This window comes from Dipodomys merriami, unplaced genomic scaffold (assembly GCF_024711535.1).
Source record: "Dipodomys merriami isolate MVZ:Mamm:240054 unplaced genomic scaffold, mDipMer1.0.p SCAF_28, whole genome shotgun sequence".
NCBI classification, from domain to species: domain Eukaryota; kingdom Metazoa; phylum Chordata; class Mammalia; order Rodentia; family Heteromyidae; genus Dipodomys; species Dipodomys merriami.
The window spans coordinates 3,416,519-3,432,028 of record NW_027204270.1 but is presented as its reverse complement, the minus strand read 5'-3'; the positions used below and the strand labels follow the sequence as shown (position 1 = coordinate 3,432,028).

Sequence of the window (15,510 nt, the reverse complement as noted above, 5' to 3'; positions counted from 1 at the left end):
GGGTTTCCTTTTGTTGATGGTGGGACAATTAAAAACCCAAATGGCCTGATTTCTGAGCCAGAGGAGGCATTGTGTTGGGTGCCACTGGCTCACGCCTATAATCCTAGTGACTCAGGAGGCTGAGGATGTAATTTGAAGCCAGTTTAGGCAGGGAAGTTCACAGGATTCTTATCTCCCAATCAACCAGTCAAAAGCTGAAAGTGAAGCTGTTGCTTGAGTAGTAGAGTGCCAGCTTTGAGTGACAATGCTAAAGGACAGTGCCCAGGCTCTAAGTTCAAGCAGCCTGCATGTGTATACATGAGGCCTTGTGCAGATCTTCAGCCTTCGAGGAGGGCTATAAACTGTGGGCATTTTGGAAGCTCATGCATGGCTTGTATGAGTCCTGGTGCTTGCAGGTCCCACATCTCGCTGCACACTCCAGTCTGGGCTCAGATAGCTCCTGCCCGCAGCTGCCAGGGAGTCCACAGGACAAGCTGTGTCGCCGTGCAGTGCCTGCGGGACACTCCTGTGGCCACAGGGAGCCCAGGGTAGCCCAGCTCCAGTCCAGCCCTGGCTTCCTACAAAGCTGGCCTTTCCCTGCACTGGCCCTTCTTTCAGGAGCCCACAGGATACTTGACAGGTTTTTTTTTCTTTCCTAGGAAGTTTATGAAGGAAAATTTGCCTCTCATTTTGTTTGGTTTTATTTTATTTTGTTTTGGTTTTTATTGTTAGGTAGGTGTTCTACCACCTGAGCCGTGCCCCCATCCCCTATTTTATTTTTTATTTTTTTATTTTTTTGCCAGTCACGGGGCCTAAACTCTGGGCCTAAACGCTGTCCCTCAGCTCTTCAGCTCAAAGCAAGCGCTCTACCACTTGAGCCACAGCGCCACTTCCAGCATTTTCTGCTTATATGGTGCTGAGGAATTGGAGGCAAGCACTCTACCACTGAGCCACCTTCCCAGCTCGCCCCTTCCTCCACATTTTATTTTTGAAAATGTAATTCACATAGTTCAGAATTCATAAGGAACACAGGGGAGGTGACTCATCTCACAGTGTCCCCAAGGCACGGATGTGACACCTAGGTATGGTTAGTGTGACAGCAAAGCAGTACAATAAATAAAGCCACATGGCATGTTTCTGTTATTTTTAATTTATTTAGATAGGGTCTTGTTGCTCACATTGGCCTCCGACTTGAAAGTCCAGCCTCACCCTTCTGCATGGTGGATCATAGGTAGATCCCATCATGCTCAGCTCCATGGATACTTACGTGCCACGTAAATAGTAGATGATTAGAACTGGTTCCTCACCTGACTTTTTTTTTCCCTTCAATGATAATACATCTTGTGGATTGTTCATCCTATTACATGAAGCATTTTCATACTTCTCAAGATGACATCATGTTTTCCATGTGGATGGGCTATCGCTCATTTACCGAGGGGTATGGAATGAACATTTAGACTTCTCCCGTATATTCTGTTACAGACACCGCCTCAGAGAATAACCTCCTTTACATATATTTTTTTAACATTCACATATATTTGTAGAATAATTCCTCCAAGTGGAATTCCTGTTCTCAGTTCCATATTAAAATTTATTATTTAAGACCCTGTTCTATGTTGTTGACAAAAAAATTACTGAAAAATAAAGACCTAAATAAGTTTAAAGTAAAAAAATGGGTCCTGAGTTCTAAATGTAAAGAGGCATACCTCATGTTATGTCTGACAAGGCAGAGTTCAAGGTAATGATGAGCAAGCGGACACAGCAGTCCCTAGGTGTGGATGACCTGTGCTGGGCCCTAGGGCCCTGGGCTACTGCCTGCCCCCTTTCCAGCTGGAAGATGCTTTGGGAAGACTGGGTTCAAACCCAGCTCTCTCACCAACAAAAGTAAGACACACATGGACCACAAAACCCCAGACAGCTGTGCCAGGCTATAAAAATGTCTCAGTTAATCTCAAAGAACTGAAATTAGAAACTGTGTCCACTGGCTTTATGGTATTAAAACTAGAAATCGATATTAACAGACCTAGAAAATCCTCATATAGTAGGAAATTAACACACTGCCAAATAACCCATAGGTCAAAGAACTCATTCAGAAATTGGAGAGTAATGTGGATTGAATAATGAAATTTGAAAATTAGCTATAGTGAATGCATTCCTTTGAGGGAATTTATAGATTTATACAGCCTTATTAGAAAAGATGAGGGATGTAAAATCTTTGCTTCTTCCTTAGGAACCTAGATAAAGAACAGACACTAAGTAAAAAAAAGGAAATAACAAATGTCTTCACAGACAGGACAGCTAATAGAAAATAAGCAAAGGAGTTAGGGGTTAGATTTTTAAATTTAAATTAATAAAATTAGCCCCTAGCAAGATGGATGGAGAGAAAAAAATGAGAAAAGAGACAGATGACTAACATTGGGGGTGAAAGAAGGTGAAAGAAAGGCCATCCCACAGACACTAAAAGTGTGGGCTTGAGTTCTTTAGTCCTGAGGGGAGACTGACTTGGGAACTTCTCTGAGATCTGGGTACCGAGTAACCTGGAGGTGGAGAGGCAGGTACGACCTGGTGCTCTAGAAGGCGTCTGGGGATAACCTTCCCAGAGGACAGCGAGGAGGGAGGGGACTGGAGCAGCAGCAGCGCATCTGCTCAGTGCTTGGTGGCTCTGAGGCCGATGGCAGGAATGCCACTCTCACTCTCCAGCTGGGAGCCACTCAGTAGTTAAGGCTGGACAGTCACTGGGAGTTACAAGGCAAGCAGGGAAGAGCATGGGCTGATTGGCCTTGGGGGTGGGGGAGCTGGCACGTGTGTAGAGGGTAGAGGGTGAGGCAGAGGGAAGGGGAGCTGTGTTGGGGCAGCAAGTAGTGGTCTTTCTTGCTGGTGTCCCAGGCAACACTGACTGGAACAACCCTGTTTTCCTGTCCCTGCTCCCCAGACCTGCACTGCTCCATCCTTCCCATACCTGGAGATGCCACCACCTCTCCCAGTGCTCCAGACAGCATGTAATTCTCCTTGAGACTTAGAGATGGGTGTGTGGAAGGCTGGGCAAACCCAGCCCCCAGCCATTCTGTCTCCAGCCTGTTATTCTAGTCACCTCCTCTCTGCTCCTCAGATTCTGCGTCTAGTCTAGTATTGCAGTCACACAGTTCATCCTTTGGGAAGGTCCCCGAAGTGCCAGTCTCCTGCCGGCCAGTGCACTGTCCTCATCTCCTGCCTGGATGAGGTGGTGGCCTCTACTCCCGCCCTTTACACTATAGTGACAGTCTTTACAATTTTTTTTTTTTTCTGCCGGGCACCAGTGGTTCAAACACCTGTTATCCTAGCTACTCAGGAGGCTGAGATCTGAGGATTGTGGTTCAAAGCCAGCCAGGGCAGGAAAGTGTGTGAAACTCTTATCTCCAATAAACCACTAGAAAACCAGAAGTGGCACTGTAGCTTAAGTGGTAGTGTGCTAGCCTTGAGCTGAAGAGCTGAGGGACAGCGCTCAGGCCCAGAGTTTAAGCCCCACAACCAAACAAAAACAAAAAATTGCTATTATAAAGATGAGCCAGGTGTGGTAGTGCCTGTAATCCTAGCTACTCAGGAAGCTGAGATCTGAGGATCATGGTTCAAAGCCAGCCAATGGCTCACGCCTGTAATCCTAGCTACTTAGGAGGCTGAGATCTGAGGATCATGGTTCAAAGCCAGCCCTGGCAGGAAAGTCCATGAGATTCTTATCTCCAATTAATCACCAGAAAACTGGAAGTGGTGCTGTAGCTCAGGGGGTAGAGTACTAGCCTTGAGCTGAAGAGCTGAGGGACAGCGCTCAGGCCCAGAGTTCAAGCCCCACGACTGTTAAAAAAAAAAAAAAAAAGATATACAGAGGTTACAGTTACACAAGTCAGATAAAGTGTATATTTCTCTTTGGACAATGTTACCCTTCCTTCTCTCCCTGTTTTTCCCTTCCATCCCCACCTACAAGTTATATAGTTCATTTTCTTTCTTTCTTTTCTTTTCTTTTCTTTTTTTTTTTCCATACCTGGGGCTTGAACTCAGGGCCTGGGCACTGCCCTTGAGCTTCTTTTGCTCAAGGTTAGCACTCTACTACTTGAGCCACAGCATCACTTGAGGCTTTTTCTGTTTATGTGGTACTGAGGAGTCAAACCCATGACTTCATGGCTTCATGGCTTCATAGGCAGGCACTCTACCACTAAGCCACATTCCCCTCTTTATAGTTCATTTTCAACATGGTGTTTATTGAGTACCACTGCTGTATTTGTTTACCCTTTGTCCTTCCATTTCTGTGCCTCCCCTTACCCTCCCAAAGACATACAAACAAACAAGACAAAAAGAAAAGATAATGAAAACAGTAAAAAAGAAAAAAAAAACCCTTTGTTTCCATTTCTTAGAATTCATTTCAGTAAATATTATTTTGTATGATCAGAGGCACATATGCATTGTGCTTTGTGTTCCTCTCCTAAGAGTATCCTCTTTTTTTGCCGGGGGGGGGGGGGGGGGGGGAGGGGCGGGGTCCGGTCGTGGGGCCTGAACTCTAGGCCTGGGCGCTGTCCCTCAGCTCTTCAGCTCAAGGCTAGCGCTCTACCACTTGAGCCACAGCAACACTTCCGGCTTTTTTCTTTTTGCTTATGTGGTGCTGAGGAATCGAACCCAGAGCCTCATGCATGCAAGGCAAGCACTCTACCACTGAGCCACCTTCCCAGCCCCAGAGTATCCTCCTTTGGTCTCAGTGTGTGTGAATGCCTAGAGTCCTGTATAATTCATCATGTCCCAGTGTCTTTTAGATCTAGCGTCCACATTGACAGCCTTTTTCTTAAAACCTTGAATCAGATCAGGCCAGCTCTGCTCCGCGTCTCACCTGGCTTCTCCTGCCAGCCTGGCTTCTCCTTGGCCTCTGTGAGGCCTGTGGGAACTGCTCTGCACCCCTCAGCTCTCAGCTCTTGGGCTCCTTCCCCTCGCTTGGCCTGCTGCAGCCCTGTGTGTCTCTGGAAGAATATCTGGGATTTTGTTTCTCTTCAGGCTTGATGAAGCATAAGCTCAGGAGACAGCAGTCATTGAAAAGAGCTCATTACTGTCCCAAGGGATGGAGGTAGACCATGTAGGACCATGCAGGGCTCCCTGGGGGTTCCCTGGGAGGGGCTGGACAGAGCCTCTCTGGGTAAGGTGACCCTCCAGGGTAAGCAGGCCCAGGACTGGCCAGTTTGAAGAACTGTAGTGGCCTCTGAAATGCAGGTGCTGCCCTTTGCTGCCTGGTTTCCGGTCCTGGAACAGGGCAGTCCTGGAGTGTGAGAGCCAGATGGAGAGTGTGTGGGTGACGAGATCTCTGCTTTGGTGACTTGGCCAATTAGGGATATTCTCATGGGAAAGCCATTTGCCATCTCTGGGAATTAGCCCTGCAGGCCATTCCACCTGTCAGGTAGGCTGCTGATGCCAGACTAGGGAGGATATGGGAAATAAGGAAGTACAGTTCACATAGCTAAAAGTAATCAGAACGCTTCTCTTTGGTCTCTGAGCAAGTTCTTGCCCCAGGGCCCTGGATCTTGCTGTTCTCCTTTCCTGTCTCATCGTCCTGGGGGTTCTTGTGTTCTCTTTAGTGTGGCCGCAGATGTCACTCTCCCAGAGCCTCAACCCTGGCTTGTTCAAGATGGCAGATCCACCCGTCCCTTCTGGCCCTGTTCCTTCTGTAGACCCTACAAGGACAGAGATCTTGTGTCCTTTGTCCCCTTGTATCTTAAGTGCCTGGAACAGAGCTGGCACAGTGTAGATTCAGAGAGTAGATGGCTGGTGAATGTTAAGTGAGTGAATGAGAGAACAGCACAAGACTCTGTCTTGGGTAAGGACTGGGCCATTACAGGTCATGCCCAGTAACGAACTGGAGGTAAAGCTGCAGGGAAAGGCTTTGTCTATATGGTTGCCCAGTGTGTGTGTGTGTGTAGCCAGGGTCTCTCAAGTCTCAAAGATCTGCTTTTCCTTTGCTAATACCACTCCAGAGTAATTTTGGCAAATTGAAGACTTAGGAGCTTCTGAATCTATCAGGAAGAGTTTATTTGTTTGTAAATATACCCCAAATGGCCTACTGTGATTTATTAGGCCATGTAACGGACAAATCCACTGTTACAATAAGCTTCAGGTATGGTTTGATCCAGGGTATCTGTGAGGTCATCTGGACTTGTTCTCTCTTACCTTTTGGCTCCACCTAGTGACAAGAGTCGCTGTCAGCAGCTCCTGGTCTGCATTCTGGTGCAGGTCCTCTTCTGTCTTGGTGGCTCTGGTACATTTTAAGCTTTGTCTGTTTCAGGAGGCTTTAAGGCTTGATCAGCCAGGGAAAGGTGGAGCATTGTGTTTTTGTTTCATTTTTATTTAAAAATTTAAGATTAATAATCTCTAAGTACTTATACAAAGAAGTTTCAATTCAGCATGTCAGTTTGTGAGCACAACATATCTTGATCAATGTGTGCTTGTGTTTTATAGCTCACCAAGACCAATGGCTGTGGGGGAGGTAGTTCCCCGAGGGAAATCGGGGTGAATGTTGAATGACCCAGTGTTCTCCAGCGTGGTCTGCAGTGCTTTGTGCTCCTCAGGGCTCATTTCCTGCTGTCTCCTAGGGAGTACCGGAGGTGATGTCGTCGGAGATTGAATGCCATCTGCGTGTGTCCCTCTTTGATGTCACCTACCGACACTTCTTTGGGAGGACGTGGAAGAGCACAGTGACGCCGGCCAAGCAGCTCTCCAGGCAACCGCCCAGGGTTGTCTTCAATGAGGTGGGCCCTGCTGGCGGGGTGAGACTGCTTTGCAACAGGGCACGGCTTGATCCTCGGATGTGTAGCTCAGGAAGTGGGTCCTCAGCCCTGAGAGGACCAGGCATCTAAGACCTGTAGGGATGTCACGGAGCCTCCGGACCTGTCACCACGAGCTTGTCTTCACAGTGGGCACCTTGTTCCCAAACAGATGGAAATGTCTGCCATGGTCTCATAACCTTCAAGGAACCTTGGGACAAACTTAGGAAGTTATTGCTCTCACCTGTTGCCATCACTGCCCCTTTCCTTCTCATCCCTTCCTCCCTCCTGCCTTTTTCTTTTTCTTTTTCTTTTCTGTCTGTCTTGGGGCTTGAACTCAGGGACATTTTCCTTGAGCTTTTGCTCAAGTCTACTGCTCTATCACTTTGAGCCATAGCTCCACTTCCGTTTTTTTTGGTAGTTAATTGGAGATAAGAGGCTAGCTTTGAACCATGATCCTCAGATCTCAGCTGCCTGGGTAGCTCGGATTATAGGCATGAGCCACCAGCACCCAATGACCACCTTCTTTTTTAAAATACAAGTTGTGTTAGGTTCTCTTCTTGGCTGTGACAAAATACCTGGGATGCAGCTGAGAGGAGGAAGATGAATTCTGGCTCATGGTGTCAGAGGCTCAGTCCATACTTCTTGGCTCTGATTCTGGACCTGTGGTAAGGCAGGACGTCATGGTGGGGAGAGCATGTGGCCCTAATTCATGGCTATCAGGATATAGGGAGAGGAAGCGTGGGTTGCTGACTTTTCCTTTCTGACCTTTTGTTCCATGCGGGTCCCCAGCTCAAGTCCAAATCTACTGAGGCTCAAGGTACACTCTTAGCGGTGAGTCCCATAAAATACAAAAAATACATGTTATCTACTTGCAACATACAGTGGCAGAGTACAAATTCCCATTCCAAAAGGGACGAATGGAAGAAGTCTGGACCAAAGCAAGAATGAAATCCTAAATCCTGTGGCTCCAGCCTTGGCATCTGGCACATGGGGGTGTGATCTGGGCTCAAATGGCGTGAGTATTGCCAGCCTGCGTCCCAGGTGCTTCTCACTCCACTCAAGTTGGCAGTCAGCATTAACTATCACATATGGTGAAATTGAGACTTGGGAGTGTGATCTACCTGTGTGGGCGGAAGGTGGCGCAGTGTGAACTCAGACCTATGCCTCTGCCCTCCAGACCGAGCGGTGGCCTGGGCGGGGGGGAGAGTGGGGGGGAAGGGGAGGCCCAGGTAACCTTGTGGTAGGCCACCTTGCAGACAGTACTGTTCCCCCTTTGGGCAGCCACCCCAAGTGCCCAGGCCTGAGGTCAGTGCCCCCTGCTGGCTACCTTCCAGGCGCCAGGGTGAGAGAGGAGGTTCTCCCCTGTCAGTGCTGATGGTCTGTTGGGGAGATGCTGAGCAGGTAACACTGCTACCCGTGTTCTCAGGAGACCAGCAGAAGAGCCATGGAGGAGGGCCTCTGTGAGGCTGGGCCCTGGGCTGAGCAGGGCTGGGGATATTTTCTTACAGTGTTTGGGTTGAGGGGCTCAGACGTTGGTGTGGCAGCCGGTGGGTTGGGGAGGTGGTCAGGAAGGGCTTCCTTGGTCAGGTCTTGCAGGACCTTCCTGGGAGATGGTAGGATCTTTAAGAGCTGGGCGCTGTCTGCTGCTTTACCACTGAGCCCCAGTGGGGAGTTCAAGTTTGAGCACAGGGGGTCTCCTATGATTTGACTTGTACAGGTGGGAGCCTGAGGTGACTTGGAGGGCCTGGGCTGTTTTGGTGTGCCAGTGGGTGTGAAGATGACCACAGCTGTCCCCTGAGTCATCATTCCGGGCAGCTATCCCTGAGGTTCTTCTGTGCCAGGGCTGCTGTAGCTGTAGCCAACACTGAGGCTCAGGCTGGCTGTGAACATGTAGCCCTCTGTGCTTGGCTGTCACCCAGCCTGAGGATTGTGTGTGTGTCTTGGCATGGATTACCTCAGCAGTTCCCCTGATTTAACACGGTTTGTCAAGGGAGCTGCGCCCTGGAGGTCAGGAAGATTAAACAGAGCCTGGCAAAGTGTATATCATAGGAACAGAAAATGTGTCTGACATTAAGGTTGTCAGACAGCTTATGCAAATGTCTCCTAAAGGTCGCCCTGGCCCTTGTGTTGGAGAGACACGATTCCACGTTGTAAATGGTGTACACGGCACCACGCGACCCCTCGAGGCTGACTCAGCGTAGGCACCGCATCGCCTTGTGCCTGTGACATGTCCTGAGTCTCTGGATGCTGCTGCTGCTGACGAGCCTCTGTGTGGCTCTGCTGCCTTTTGGGGGTGGCCTTCTAGGAGGTTCATCTCTTGTGATTTTTTCTGTCTAGGATATGCCCCACATTGTGACAGTTTGTATGATGAAGGAGATGCTGGTGGCCAGGACAGCCATCCTTCCCTGGGGAGGGACTTCTGTGGCTTAGAGCCACATTTATGTTGTTTGATCCTGTCCTGTATCCTGTGGAGGCTCATAGTCTCATGTCCCCATTTTAAAGGGGAGGACACTGGGGGGCTGGTGTGTTGGTGGCTGAGCCGAGTGGGCTACTCTCAGCTGTAATTTCAACAGTGTCCTGCTGTCCTTCTGGTCTCCTGGTTCACGTTACTGTGCCATTGTTATCTAGGGAGTGCTTGTAGAAGGGAGGGGAGGGAGGGAAAGCAGCTGGGGATCCAGCTGCTTTGTCACTGAGGTTCCTGATGCAGCCCTCCCAGTCCTTTTTCCTTTTTTTTTTTTTTTTTTTGGTGCTGTTACTGGGGCTTGAACTCAGGGCCCGAGCACTGTCCATTAGCTTTTTCTGCTTGAGGTTGGTGCTCTACCACTTGAGCCACACATCCACTTTTGGCTTTTTGCTGGTTAGTGATAAGAATTTTATAGACTTTTATGCCTGGGCTGGCTTTGAACCATGATCCTCAGATCTCAGCTTCCTGAATACCTAGGATTACAGGCATGAGCCGCTGGTGCCTGGCTCTCCCAAGCCTTTTTGTAGCTCTGTATTTCCAGGTAGCTGGACCAGGCCCACAGTGTCTACCTTGTGTTCCCTACCAGTGATCCTGACCCAAGTAGGATTCAGGTCGGAAGTGAAGTGGACCCTTCTGTCTCTTGGTCCTGGAGGTCACCAAATTGACCACCAGTCAACACGAGGGTACCAGGGACCAATGCTGCTTCTGGCCTCAGGTTGGATCTGTGCCCTCAGGTTGGATCTGGCTTCTGTGGCCCTGAAAGTTGAGTCACAGTTTAGCTCGCTTTGCCCCTGTAGTGGTCGGGCCCTTTCAGTCCATGATTCAGACCTGGGCAAGGAAAACCAAGATTTCAGCCATTTGTTCCTGGGCTGGGATATCCTTGACTATGCAGTGGGATATCCAATGTCTGTCAGAACCACTCCAGCTCAGCCTGGCAACCACCGTGGTTGCCTGCTGTTGAGGCCGTGCAGTAGGAGGCGTGGGGGGATAAGAGGAGCATAGTCCCTAAAGTTTCTGGATAAGCCTGCCCTCTTCAATCGTGCAGTTGCTGAAGTAGAGAATATGGCAGCATTTCAAGTCATGCAGGGGATGCCTGAGCCCACACTTGCTTCTGGAACCTGCCTTTCCCCAGCTGCTATGCTCACTGCGAGCAGCAGAGGCCAGTGGTGGCCCGGCGATGACTCCATCCCAGCAGCCTTTAGGCAGCATCTCCTCCTCTCCCCTTCTCCCCTTCTATATACTACTTTCAGGGTATATAAAAGGCTGAAGTTTAGTTAACTGGAGAGAGCCCCTTAGATCTGTGTGAGTGTGCGTGAGCTTGTTCTTGTACATGTCACTGTCCACACATGATTGACATGCATTTCCAGGGTGAGCCTCCATCAGCAGGTGTGTGTGTGTGTGTGTGTGTGTGTGTGTGTGTGTGTGTGTGTGTGTGTGTGTGTGTGTGTGTGTGTGTGTGTGTGTGTGTGTGTGTGTGTGTGTGGTGATTGCATTGTGCTGACTGACTGCTCTGGACACATGCCTTCAGAAGGTGTCAAGTACTGAGGTGGGTGAACTGCCTGTTTGAGGGGCTGCATTCAGGGTCTCATAGCTGTCCCTGTGTATGTGGCTGAGGGAGAAGATGCCATTTTATCGCTGTACACAACACTGTCCCAAGAAAAGACTTTGAATTCAGGAGGCCTTGAACTCAAGTTGGGGTTTTCATAAGCAATAATCTCTTGGCGCTGGTTGAATCCCTTTCATGGGCTCTGCCTTGTGGGGCCCAGGCAGGCAGCCCCCAGATCTCCCTCAGCTCTGAGCCTAGAATTCTGTGCTCTCCTCAGAGACCTTCCCTGGTGGAGAGGAATTGCCTTTTGCTTCCTCTGAGACAGTAATTCATTTAACATATAAAAAAAGTACTCATCTTTTTTTTTCCCAGCCAATCAGTTTTTATTTTCTAAACAGAATGTTGTTATGAATTTTATCTTTAATTAATTTAAAAATCTTCTAGATCTCCAAATGCAGTCACGGTACTCAGCAGACACAATGTGCAAAATGAACTATACAACTTGTGAGTGGGCACAGGAAGGGGAAACAGGGAAAGTGAGGGAAGGGGTGACACTGTCCAAAAGGAACTGCACTCAGAACTGCCTTATGAAATGGCAGCCCCTTAATAGAACCTTAATCATAACAATAAAATTATATTAAAAACATTTTAGTTCTCAATTGAGATATTTATGCTGTTATTAATTAATTTCTTCTTTTGAAGTACTCATCTTTTTAAGAAGCAGTCCTGCAGGCCACAGTACAGTGACTTCTATAGTTTCTCTTGGAGATGTGCATGATTCCTCCCAGAGTCTTCCTTAGCTGACTGCCATGTCCACCCACCCCTCACCTGCATGGCAGGCTTGCTTTTCCTCCTCTGTTTCAGGAGTGGGGGGGGGCAGGGTCCCTGGGGGGGTGTCTCACATTAACTGGTTCAGATGTCACAAATGTGGCTGGGGAAGCCACCTTCACCAAGTAACACAGATAAGAAGTCCCCTTCCCTTCACAGAAGTGTGCAAAAGCGAGTCTTGAATAGCTCTTATGCACAGAGTAATGAGAGCCATGTAATCTCCCCTTTAAAAGTGGGTGCTGTCAGAGAAAAACCGTGTAATCCAAATGAAGCCCCTGAAGGCCCTTCCAAAGCCTGGATTAATCAGCCTCATTCTGGTATGAGCAGTTAACCCTCCCACAGCCCCATGCTGCTCACGTGTGCCTGTGTGTGTGCGTGTGTGCATGTGTGCCCATGCACGTGTGCATGCCCATGCGCACTCACACACATTTTGATACAGACAACCACAGGCACAGAGGCTGCAGCGTCCTTTCCATGGGGCTGCTCACCTGTCTGAATGCCCTGTGACCTCTGGAGGCATGCTCTCCCCTGACTTAGCAGAATCTCACCTGGCTCTCAGCTGGAAGTGGGGCCATGACAGGAAGTGGTTTCACAGAAATGATGCCTTGGTGCTGTTTCCAGTGTTGGATCTACTTGAATGGTGATTGAATTGCTGGGACAGTGGGAAGCTGTACTTTGGATTCTTTTGTTGTCATGTGCTCATAATATCCTATGGGATATTTCTTGTTTGGGTTATAACTAGGTCTACTCACCTACTCTTCTAAGTTAGCCAAGTTGCCTTTCAGGCTGGAGTGAGGACTGGCCTTGGCCACCAGCCTTGCATTGGAGGTAGGGTGCACGCAAACCAGAGTCCTGCTCTGTCACTTGTCCCCTGGGGGATCCCAGGCATGGTGCTCATCGCTCTGACCTGCACTCACGGCTCTGTTGGTATGCATCTCAGGACTGATGAGTGCTCAGTAGTTTGGTTCCCACACAGGTACCTGGGAAGCAGTGGGTGTTCATTCTGCGGATGCTGGCTGACCACCTACTGTGTGCCACGCTGTCTGGGAGCTGGATATACAGAGATGGAGATAATCACATGCCATCTTTTCAGCTAGGGCTAAAAATTCCTGTAGGTCAGGGTTTCTCCATCTGCACCACTGAGGCTGGATCAGTCTCTGTTCTCCGGTGAGTTCTTAAGTGCTGGCCTCATCATTGTGACAATGCCATGGGTAGCCCCCTATTCCTCTGCCCCCCAAAAGCTTCCACATTTGGATCTTGAGACTCTGCATGTTCCAGAGGAGAGTTGGGCTCAGCAGAGTTGGCTGCACTGTGTGGGCTGTCAGCGTTGGACAGCCAGGGCAGGTCCTGTCTGAACCTAGGTATGAGATGAGTAGGTAGATAGAAGCTGTGGGAAGTATCTGTTGCTTGTTTGCCTTCCTGAAGATATTCTATTTAAGGATTTATTTTATTAAAGATTTAAAATTTTTAAAGATGGTTATCGAAAGGTTTATTTTAAAGTGAGTTCAGTTCTACCCATCCCTCCTTGGCCTTGTGGGCACAGGTCAGCAGGTGGCAGGACAGTGGGCCATCAGCTGGAGACACCAGGTGTGGTGTCACATCAGCAGAGCCAATTTCAGTCCTGTCATTGTGGGTGAGAAATGGAAGCCTTGTCCTGAGGCGAATGTGTCTGTGTTTTTGAAGATGAAGGCATTAGGCCTGGAGCATTTAAATGATTTATTAATCTGTTTATCCTGTCAGGGAGGAACTCACCCAGGGCAGACTGGTGAAGTGTGATGCAGGGGTGAAGGGGAGCTGCTTCTGTCTGAGTGGCCTTCTCTGCAGGGATTTGATGGCCTGACTTAAACTTTTAATTATGCAATTTCAGGTGAGGCCTAGAATTTTCCTCTCAAAACGTATGGCATTGATGTTAATTAAATTTCTCTAGGTGGAAGGTCTGGTTACAGGTGTCAATCAGCTACACGCTGAATTTTAGCCGAGCTCATTTGCATGCCGGGAGGGGGGGCACCTAGGCACAGGTGATCCTGGCAAAGATGACTTTGCTGGATGAGTAGTAGAGAGAGCTGAGCATGCGCTCAAGGCCATTCTGGACACAGCCGTGTTGTTGTACCCTTCATGAGGTCTTTATCCTTGACCTTCTTCAAGAATGGGTTGTGTTTTTCAGGCTCCTCATGAATCCTTTACCATGGTGCCATTCCCATATCAAATTGATTTTGGAAAAGCGTATACTTATGTCCTTTTCAATCAGTACCAATACCGACGTGAACTTGAATCCTCTTTCAGTATGCATTGCTTCCAGGGGACCCTGACTGCCCATGAAACAGCTTGCCGGGCTGAGATGCACAGTAATTGGGCTCTGTTTTGAAGGTTTCTCCTGGTCTCAAGACAGTTCTTTCTGATAGTAAATGAAGGTGAGGAAGTATCCATAAATTTGTACTTGGGACATCCCTGAGCATCTGGTCCTCCTGTTTTCAAACAGCAGTTTCAAGGTGACTGCAAGGCTGAGAGATACTTGCTGCTTCCTAGCAGAGTTTAAATGTTTGTTTTATTGCCCAAAGAAAAAGTGGGCAGTGCTCACAGAGCCAATGGGCACAGGTATAAATAGAAAGGTGTAGTCATGGCAGACTCAGGCTCACAGCAGGGCTTTTTAAACACTTCCCCGGTCCTGGACACAGAAACATAACTCTTTCTCAGTCCAACCACCTGTCAGCTGTAAGTGGTCATTATTTCATCATTTTGCAATAAAAGATAATAGAATAACGATTTATGTCTTGTGGCTGATGTTTTAATGTGTCCCTCTGTTATCCTGGGCTGACAGTCTGCGATTACAGTAAACCGCTTCTTCTGTGACAACATGGAAATGACTCATTAGCAAGGGGATTAATCATGGTGAGGTGGGCCCTGCCCCACTTCACTGCTGGGGTGGTCTCCGGGCCCAGCTGGTGGCTCTACACCATGCCGCTCCCCTGTGCCCCAGCTCAGTCATCTCCACATGTGTTGCCATGGACACTGAGGTCCTGGACTGGCAGATGTGACCCTCAGCTCCACCTCTGTCTTCTGTGCCTGACACTGAGTTGCTTTTAATTACAAACAAGTGCGGTACATTGAATGAGGCAGAAAAACAGGAGCAGAGTGGAAGGAGAGTGCTTGTGTTCCTGGGAGATGGATTTACCTCAACTGGCTCACCTTCCACTCTTCCTCTCCCACGAGTAGGGAGCGCGGCTGGGGGAGACAGCTGGAGTCAGTGATCCTGTGTTTGCATTTGGGCATGGAAAGGTTGCAAATAGAAAATTTTTTTGCTTTTTTTTGGTGCTGGTCATAGGTCTTGAGCAAAAAAGCTCAGGGCCAGTGCTCTACTGCTTGAGCCGCATTCTCTATCCTTTTTAGTGGTTAATTGGAGACTTTCCTGCCCAGGTTGGCTTTAAACCCCCATCCTTAGATCTCAGCCTTCCAAGTAGCTAGAATTACAGGTGAGAACACTCGGCACCTGGCTGGAAGACCTTTTAAGATCAATTTGAGTATCATCTACTTGGCTTAGATCCCCCAGAAATCTGCTAATGAGAAGATCTCAAGGTAATTCTCATCATGAAAGACATTGAACTCTGAATTTCCTTAGCAACTAAAGAAATCTCAGGATCCTCCTTAACTGAAGCACAATTAGTTCAGATGGAACTTCATGAACCTTACGCCTCAGCTGAGGCTTGGGTATAAGATGTTGAGTGGATGGATATGTTTGCAATGGGTGTATTCTGCACTTGCCTGGCCTTACCTACCCCTAGGGCAGTGCACAGCTGGGCCAGCTGTTCTTCCTAGAGTTCTGGGTTCTGTTGATATATATGGAAGTAGAATTCCCAGGGCTGAAGCCCTTGGAGCAGAAGCAGATTGTCTATTTGTGGATATCAGCACCTGCAGTAAAAAGC

At 48.6% G+C, this 15,510-nt stretch overlaps 1 protein-coding gene across 5 annotated transcripts in view; it reads left to right on the top strand.

Annotated features, from left to right (window-relative positions):
• The window catches only part of Nphp4 (nephrocystin 4), a 98,317-nt gene that overhangs the window by 5,428 nt on the left and 77,379 nt on the right, over window positions 1-15,510 (top strand). For 4 of the 5 annotated variants that reach the window (XM_070037195.1, XM_070037198.1, XM_070037197.1 and 1 more), the window contains exon 3: window positions 6,579-6,734. In XM_070037195.1, the coding sequence (XP_069893296.1) occupies window positions 6,579-6,734 (156 nt within the window). Of the gene's footprint in view, window positions 1-6,578; window positions 6,735-6,754; window positions 7,418-15,510 lie in introns of those variants that run through there. The other variant, XM_070037199.1, reaches the window with a different exon arrangement.